At 42.4% G+C, this 9,092-nt stretch overlaps 1 protein-coding gene across 3 annotated transcripts in view; it reads right to left on the bottom strand.

Moving 5' to 3' along the window:
* Window positions 1-6,232: 6,232 nt before the first annotated feature.
* LSM14A (LSM14A mRNA processing body assembly factor) overlaps window positions 6,233-9,092 on the bottom strand; it is a 44,480-nt gene continuing 41,620 nt past the window's right edge. For all 3 annotated transcript variants that reach the window (XM_056525806.1, XM_056525805.1, XM_056525807.1), the window contains one exon: window positions 6,233-7,300. In XM_056525806.1, coding sequence (XP_056381781.1) covers window positions 7,277-7,300 — 24 coding nt within the window. In that variant the 3' untranslated portion in view covers window positions 6,233-7,276. The remainder of the gene's footprint in view (window positions 7,301-9,092) is intronic.

Genomic DNA, 9,092 nt, shown 5'->3' with positions numbered 1-9,092 from the left:
AGTAATTGCACTAAACCACCTAGCCTATTGAATGACAATAAATCTTAAGTATATATACAATCTGGTAATACATCCATACTCCTGGACAATAAAAAATACAACCTGCACCAAACGTCTGTAAATGCTAAACACAGGAGAAAACAAGTTGTAGTTTTGGATGAAGGTGACCATGCAGGTGTCCCCCCAAACCCCACGCGTTCCGTTGTCCGCCGACAACTTCCTCAGGGGTCCAGGAGTATGGATGTATTACCAGATTGTATATATACTTAAAGATTTATTGTCATTCAATAGGCTAGGTGGTTTAGTGCAATTACTACATTTGCGGGTATCCTGGGAGGGGCTCATTTTTGTGGGTCCCCCCCGTTTGTGGAGGCCTTGGAGCCTTTTTAGGTGTTTTTAAATGTCCTTTTTGAGTTGTCTTGTATCAATTTATATATGTAATAAAGATATTATATTTTGTAGAATAAGTAGGTGTGCATCCATTATTGTATCTCTTTTCTTTTTTATGTAAAGTTTAATAGCCATCTACTGGGATACAGTGAGCTGTAAATCTCTTTCATCATACACAAATACACACTTGTGAACTGAAGACACAAAACGTTGGAGTTTTAGTTTCATTGAACTTTTATTCTGCCTTAGAATAAAAATGTGGACTTTGCAGGGTACTCCATAAGAATTACAATGTTGTCCTTTGTACAAGTACAAAAAAAAAAAAAAGAAAAAAATATATATAACCCTGATCCTTTGTCCACACGCTTCAGTAATATGCAATGTATGGAGCATCACAGCAGCATCATCCACAATACAGTTTTTGCATTATATCAGGCCACAGACATCACTTCCTGTCATCATTGATAACAATGAGATTCACAGCCAGTCATATACTGTTAGAGGAACAGATATAGTTGTAAAGCCGTGTAGCACCATGCTTTAGACCAGTGTGTCCCAACAAGGGTGCCTCCAGCTGTTGCAAAACTACAACTCCCAGCATGCCCGGACAGCCAAAGGCTGTCCGGGCATGCTGGGAATTGTAGTTTTGCAACAGCTGGAGGCACCCTTGTTGGGAAACACTGCTTTAGACAGTCAGCACTCCTGAACACATCCTCTATTCTGAACATATCTTGATTTAGTTAGATCCAAGTGCAAATACCTCTTGATTTACATGTCTTGTACTCCATTCACCCCAAAGGCAACATTGCATGGTACTATAAAGTGAGCATTTACTTCTGCTCCTACTAATTCTTCACTCTCACTCAGGTAGAGTAAAATGCTTGGCATCAACACCACAATTCCTGTAATACTCTTTTCAAGGGGTACTCCGGTGTTAAACTTTTTTTTTTTTTTAATTGGTGTCAGAAAGTTAAACAGATTTGTAAATGACTTCTATTAAAAAATCTTAATCCTTCCATTACTTATTAGCTGCTGAATACTACAGAGGAAATTATTTTCTTTTTGGAACACCGTGCTCTCTGCTGACATCTCTGTCCATTTTAAGAACTGTCCAGAGTAGAAGAAAATCCCCATAGAAAACATATGCTGCTCTGGACAGTTCCTAAAATGGACAGATGTCAGCAGAGAGCACTGTGGTCATGATGTCAGCAGAGAGCTCTGTGTTCCAAAAAGAAAAGAATTTCCTTTGTAGTATTCAGCAGCTAATAAGTACTGGAAGGATTACGTTTTTTTTTTATGGAAGTAATTTACAAATCTGTTTAACTTTCTGGCACCAGTTGATGTAAAAAAAAATAAAAATAAAAATAAAGTTTTCCACCAGAGTACCCCTTTAAGGGGTACTCCGCTGTTCAGAGTTTGGAACAAACTGTTCAGAACACTGGAGCCGGTGCCGGGAGCTCATGGCATCATAGCCCCTCAATGTAAGTCTATGACATCACGGGCTCCCGGCGCCGGCTCCATCGTTCGGAACAGGTTTGTACCGCAGCGGAGTACCCCTTTAATATAATAGAAATTCTGTATTAGAATTTTTAAGGCAGCTCTAGATTGTAAAGGTTTTCACATTTTATGTATAAACTAGCGATTTAAATGACTACCTCCTAAAGTAAATAGGTAAGCCGCTGCTGCCATGGCTTTATATTGCGTGTCTCTGAATGTCATGCCAAAAAACAGGTCTCCTGTTCATGTTTTTGCATGGTACACCGACCTATAGTCTATAAGATGGATCCTGCATTAACAGACTATGGGTAAACTTCATGGGGGAGATTTATCAAAACCTGTGCAAAGAAAAAGTTGCCCAGTTGCCCCATAACAACCAATCTGATCGCTCCTTTCATTTTGCAGCGGCCTTGTTAAAAATGAAAGACGCGATCTGATTGGTTGCTATGGGTAACTGAGCAACTTTTCCTCTGGACAGGTATTGATAAATCTCCCATGTTCTCGCTCGGACACTGCCTTGCCTAGTAAAGTGTAGGCAGTCACATTTAGCCACTGTTTGTTAAATGCGGACAGGTAATACAAATTCATTGAGGAAACGGAATAGAGGAAAGAAAACCTGTGCTTCAGGGCGGCAATTGTTCTCAGGATAACAACCAGCATGCTGGGAGTTGTAGTCTCACAACCACACAGATCATGTTCCTACATTCCTCAGTAGAGCATGCATTGCCAGTTTACAACAACAAACCGTGGTCCTGTGGCTAAATATGGCTGTCTACACCTGTACTAAAAGGTTCAAGAGCAAAAGAGTTCGCCTTAGCAAGCAATATATATACACAAGTTGTTTGCCTTTTACCCTGTTTTAAAGTGCCATATCTGTACATTTCCCACGCTACAGACTATCAAAAGGGCATTGGCTGACAGTGTAGGGCATTGTTTCCCAACCAGGGTGCTTCCAGCTGTTGCAAAACTACAACCCCCAGCATGCCCGGACAGCCTTTGGCTGTCCGGGCATGCTGGGAGTTGTAGTTTTGCAACCTTTGGAGGCACCCTGGTTGGGAAACAATGGTGTAGGTAGAGTCCTTGCAGAGGGCCGTACATTGTCATTTCATAATAGAATGCCCTTTGCTGGAAGGAGGTGCATTACAATCAGACCACATTAAAAGGGGTACTCCAGTGGAAAACTTTTTTTTTTAAATGAACTGGTGCAAGAAAGTTAAACAAATTTGTAAATTACTTCTATTAAAAAAATCTTTATCCTTCCAGTACTTATTAGCAGCTGTATGCTACAGAGGAAATGCTTTGCTTTTTGAATTTCTTTTTGGTCTTGTCCACAGTGCTCTCTGCTGACACCTCTGTCCGTGTCAGGAACTGTCCAGAGCAGCATAGGTTTGCTATGGGGATTTCCTCCTGGTCTGGACAGTTCCTGATATGGGCATCAGGTGTCAGCAGAGAGCACTGTGGACAAGACAAAAAAAAAAAAAGAAAAGAATTTCCTCTGTAGCATACAGCTGCTAAAAAGTACTGGAAGGGTAAAGATGTTTTAATAGAAGTCATTTACAAATCTGTTTAACTTTCTGCCACCAGTTGAGTAAAAAAAAAAAATTATTTTCCACCGGAGTACCCCTTTAAACTAGAAGTGATACTTAGTGGATACTTAGGTCACCTTCACATGACAGTATTTAGGTCAGTAGTTTCGAATTTGTAAGCCAAAACTGGGATCTTTCCATTAGGTTGTGTACCAGTTTGTTTCACTCCTGGTTTTGGCTTATAAATACTGATACAAAACACTGATGTGTGAATGGCTATAAATAGAGATGAGCGAACTTACAGTAAGTTTGATTCGTCACGAACTTCTCGGCTCGGCAGTTGATTACTTATCCTGCGTAAATTAGTTCTGCCTTCAGGTGCTCCGGTGGGCTGGAAAAGGTGGATACATTCCTAGGAAAGAGTCTCCTAGGAATGTATCCACCTTTTCCAGCCCACGGGAGCACCTGAAAGCTGAATTAATTTATGCGGGAAAAGTCATCAACTGCCGAGCCGAAAAGTTCGTGACGAATCGAATTTACTGTAAATTCGCTCATCTCTAGCTATAAAGGGTGTTCTGGAAACAACTGTATTTTGACAGTTTTTGAGCCAGTGTAAAAAGTAAACTTGAGGGCTGAGTATTTCAGACATGCAGTAACAGTAAACATTACTAAGTTAGTAAGATATTGTGCAGTATAAGGAAGTTCCACATGGGAAACAATGTTTCTTAAGCAATACCTCAAGTCCTGGCTGGAAAAAAATCATAGCAGACAGTGACCTGTGCCTTGGCCATCAGAAGAGGCAAATAAATTATGGTGGTGGACAATGCTACTTTAAAAAACTTCAGTTTTGCCTAAACCAGTTTTATTTTAACAATTTGTCACAATTTTAAACACAAAAATCTAGCAGAGCAAATGTTTGTTTTCTTATTAGAAAAAAACCTTATGACATCTTTGGATCCCTTTTTGCAGTATTCACAGACAGGATGTCCCTGTTTTTAAGTTAACCCCTAATACAAAAGATTCAAACCCAATGACAACTGGTTCAGGGGAAGAGAGTGGCATATAATGACATGTCGGCATTCATCTCCTTAAGGTTTAGTCGTCCGTCCCCCCCCCCAGAATAATGCATAGGTGTCTTCACTGGACTAGTCCTTGTAATGGAAAAAATAACTTTTACTCTGGTGTAAAATAGGGGATTTTAAGACCGGGAAACTCACATCTTTAAAGGGGTACTTAAAAAAAAAAAAAAAAAAAAAAAAAATGGTTACAGATTTGTAAATTACTTCTATAAAAATTTTTTAACCCTTCCAGTACTCATCAGCTGCTGTATGCTACAGATGAAGTGGAGGAGTTTTTTTTGTCTGTCCACAGTGCTCTCTGCTGACACCTCTGTCTGCGTCAGTAACTGCCCAGAGTAGGAGAAAATCCCCATAGCAAACCTACCATGCCCTGGACAGTTCCTGACAGACAAAGGTGTCAGCAGAGAGCACTGTGATCAGACTGAAAATAACTACACAATTTACTGTGGAGCATACAGCAGCTGATAAGTACTGGAAGGATTAAGATTTTTTTTTATAGAATCTGTTTGATTTGAACCATTTGGAACCATTTGATTTGAAAAAATATTGCTTTCCATTGGAGTACCCCTTTAATCTTCAAGTGTCTTCTATCTCTCTCTAATATATATAGTTAAAGGTCAGCTCAGTATTTCCCAATTAAAGTTAACCTATTGCCTAGGCAGCAGAGAAAGCCACGTTGTACATAGGACCATCACCAGTAAAGTAGCCGACTTGCTAATTTACCCACTGACCAGGTCTGGTTAGACAGCAGAACACTTTGCCCGACAAGATGGCCATTTACCACATTTCGGAAGGTGTAAACTGTAACTACAGAAACTAGTGCCTTCATAAGTAGTCTATATAGTTAGTGTTTCCATAATACAAAGAACTTCGTATTGCATCATGGGATCACAGATCAAACACCTGGTCAGGCTCACACATTTACAGAGGATAGCTAAAGAAACTTCCAAGGGCAACTCGGTGCCAATAGAGAAGCAAAATACATGAAAACCAAATAGATGCACAGTGTAAGGGTGGGTTTACACTACGTTTTCCCCCATACAGGAGCGCATACGGCAGGGGGGAGCTAAAACCTCGCGTTCCCGTATGCCTTTGTATGCGCTCCCGTATGTCATTCATTTCAATGAGCCGGCCGGAGTGAAACGTTCGGTCGGCTCATTTTTGCGCCGTATGCGCTTTTACAACCGGACCTAAAACTGTGGTCAACCACGGTTTTAGGTCCGGTTGTAAAAGCGCATACGGCGCAAAAATGAGCCGACCGGACCGAACGTTTCACTCAGGCCGGCTCATTGAAATGAATGACATCCGGGAGCGCATACGAAGGCATACGGGAGCGCGAGGTTTTAGCTCCCCCCTGCCGTATGCGCTCCCTTATGGGGGAAAACGTAGTGTGAACCCACCCTAACACTGGTGCAAGATACCTGGTGAAAGACGTCAGTGGATGCGAATGCTTTCAGACTAAAAACAATGACTTCCGCTGCTGCATGCAGGTCATAAGAAAACTATGGCTGGGATTCCACTTGGCAGGTTTTCTTCTGGATTTTTATTTATTTCTAAACTGCACTTGCCGTTTATAAGCCAAAGCCAGAAGTGGATCTATGAGGAGGAAGAAGTACAAGTCCTTCCTTTACAACAGTGGTCCCCAAACTGTGGCCCTCCAGATGTTGCAAAACTACAATTCCCAGCATGCCTGGACAGCCGTTGGCTGTCCAGGCATGCTGGGAGTTGTAGTTTTGCAACATCTGGAGGGCCACAGTTTGGGGACCACTGCTTTACAATTCCCATTCCTTGCAGATCCACTTAACCTGAAAACTGCAATGGCATTTCTCCCAAAAAAAAAACAAAGTGGAATCCCGGCCTAAAGCCAACATTTAGCTACTCCTGTGCCCAATGTATTAAAGTTCAGAGGCTGAAGACTGGTAAAGTTTAACATTGCGAAACGTCAAAATATGTATTTTCTCTCTGCCTACAGAAAATAAACTTTACATCTAATGGAAGCATCTCACAGAAGGAAAGAAAAACAACATTGGCCCAGAATGAGATCAACTTGTCAAAGCCATTAGATGTGCTGGATACAAAGGTATTCCTTTTTACAGCTATATAAAGCTTGGGATTTCTTTGGCAGTGGGATTTACTCAATCTCACAACTATATAAAAAAAAGTGTCCTTTGCCTAACAAACTGTATGAAGGTTGTTTTTCTTGTACTGTACCCAATAAATGTGCTGCTATCAAGAGTCTGAGACCTTGAAAAATATGGAAAAGGGGGGGGGGGGGGTGGTAAGTGGAAGGATTGTGGAGCGGGGTCACCCCTTATACATTAATATAAAAAACCCAACCCTTCAGGGAATTAAACCTCCCACACTGAATTCTTTTTGCAGCAAGGAAAAAAACATTTTAGTGAAAAAAAACAAAACAAAAAACCCACAACAAATAAACAGACCTCACTTTCCGCTGATTATCACGTCAATCTATCCAAACCAAATGACTTCAGTCTTCTATTTCAAATGGATTTAATGCTGAACGCAAGTAAAGATTTTTTTCCTGCCAACTATTCCAAGTCCTTTAGTGTTGCAGGGACCTTCACAAGGAAATAAAAAAAATGGAGAAACAAGAGTTTCTGGCAGGACCCTACTGCACTGAAGAAGCTTTGTAAAGAAGTTTTAACCCCCCTCCCCCAGTGCTGGTGACAAAATATACAGCAAAATAAATGTCATTTTTCACAAAAGACTGAAAACGAGTTCTCCAGATTGTGACAAAAAATCCCAGACCCCATTCATCCTTGACTAGGCGGCCACCTTGTTGTCTTTCTGCAAAAGAACAGTAAAAAATAAAAATTAGGTTATGGAATCTGTATGTAGAGTAACAGCAAGTTTCAGAAGAGTTTTACTGGTTTAAAGGTGTGTGTGTGTGTGTGTGTGTGTGTGTGTGTGTGTGTGTGCGTGCATAAGACAATTTTCTTCATACTCCATTAAGGCTAGGTTCACACAGCCATGGTCCCCTGTCCCACTTTTCCTGTGTCTCTGCCTCCTAAACAGACCGTACTACTAACGGATGCAAAAGAATACCATTTGTGGCATCATTTTGCATCCGGTTAGTATGAAAAGTCAGCCGCCTACAGACTCCTGCATCCGGGACTACTACTACTCCCATCATGGAACAGACTTGTTTCCATGATAGGCGTAGTAGTTCCACGGTTGCGGGAGTCTGCAGGCAGCTAGGGAGGCTATATTAGTGTTTGTAGTACTACCACCATCATGGAGCAGAGTCTGTTCCATGTTGGGAGTAGTAGTAGTAGTAGTACAGGGGCTGAGGGATGCGATCAGAAGTTCTTAAACAGGGGAGCGGGCGGCATGATCCGCAACCCTGCGATGTATAGAGTGTGTATTTACTTTCATTTTTAAATTCCCCACGGTGAGCCCTGAATGGGCGGCAGGGAGGAGCCATTCAGGGCTCCCGGCGGGGTTTTTAAACTTAGAGGGACATTTATCAAGAGATTTAAGCATTGTGGGTAAGCATAAAATACCAGTCAGCCCTACCTAAGCAATTTTCAGTTTTCACTTTGCAGTGGTCGGGAATTTATCAAGTGTGAAAGTCGCACGTAAGCAAAAAAAAAAATAATTTTACGACTCGAACCCCCTTCAAAAAGACGCAAGTGTAAGCCAGGTCAGACATGGCTTACAAACTTGCTTTTGACAGAATTTTTAAAATGTCGCACAAAAAGTCGTGCAACTTTTTGAAAAGCTCTGCTCCCCAGCACCTGCTTACAGCTACCACCTGCCCGCAAGTTGTTGGCTGGGGAGCGGAGCTTTACAAAAAGTCGCACGTGCGACTTTTTGTGCGCCCTTCTTAAAGCTCCGAGCAGGACTAAAATTTTCAGCATGCCCTTACAGTGAGGACATGCTGGGAATGAGCATGTCCTCACTGTAAGGGCATGCTGGGAGTTTTAGTCCTGCAATAGCTAGCGGGCGGGTGGCCGGGGAGCAGAGCTTTAAGAAGGGCGCACAAAAAGTCGCACTGCATCTATCACCTGTTCGCTAGGCATTGCAGAACTACAACTCCCAGCATGCACTTACAGTGAGGACATACTGGAAAAAGACTATAAGACTAACTCCAAAAGACTATAACTCCCAACATGTCCTTACTGCAAGAGCATTCTGGGAGTTGTACTGTAGACATGTAGCAAAGGAAGGTGACAAGCTTGTCACTCGCCCCTGTCGCATGACTACAACTCCCAGCACGCCCTTTCTTTAAGGGCATGCTGGGAGTTGTAGTCCTGCAGTGGGGGCGGGCGATGTGCTTTTCACCCGCCCCTGCTGCACGACAACAACTCCCAGCATGCCCTTGCAGTAAGGGCATGTTGGGAGTTTTAGCTGAGCGGCGGAGACAGATGACAAGCACATCTCCCGCCTGCCGTGTCACACAACTACAACTCCCAGCATATCATTACTGTAAGGGCATGCTGGGAATTGTATTCGTGCTGCAGGGGCAGGTTACAAGCTTGTCACCTGCCCATCTCCCGTCCATGCTGCACGACTCCAACTCCCAGCATGTCCTTACAGCAAGGGGATGCTGGGAGTTGTAGTTGTGTGGGTCAGGTGG

Source organism: Hyla sarda, chromosome 6 (genome assembly GCF_029499605.1).
Source record: "Hyla sarda isolate aHylSar1 chromosome 6, aHylSar1.hap1, whole genome shotgun sequence".
NCBI classification, from domain to species: domain Eukaryota; kingdom Metazoa; phylum Chordata; class Amphibia; order Anura; family Hylidae; genus Hyla; species Hyla sarda.
Note: the sequence above shows the minus strand (reverse complement) of the source record. Positions and strands in the feature narration are given on the sequence as shown.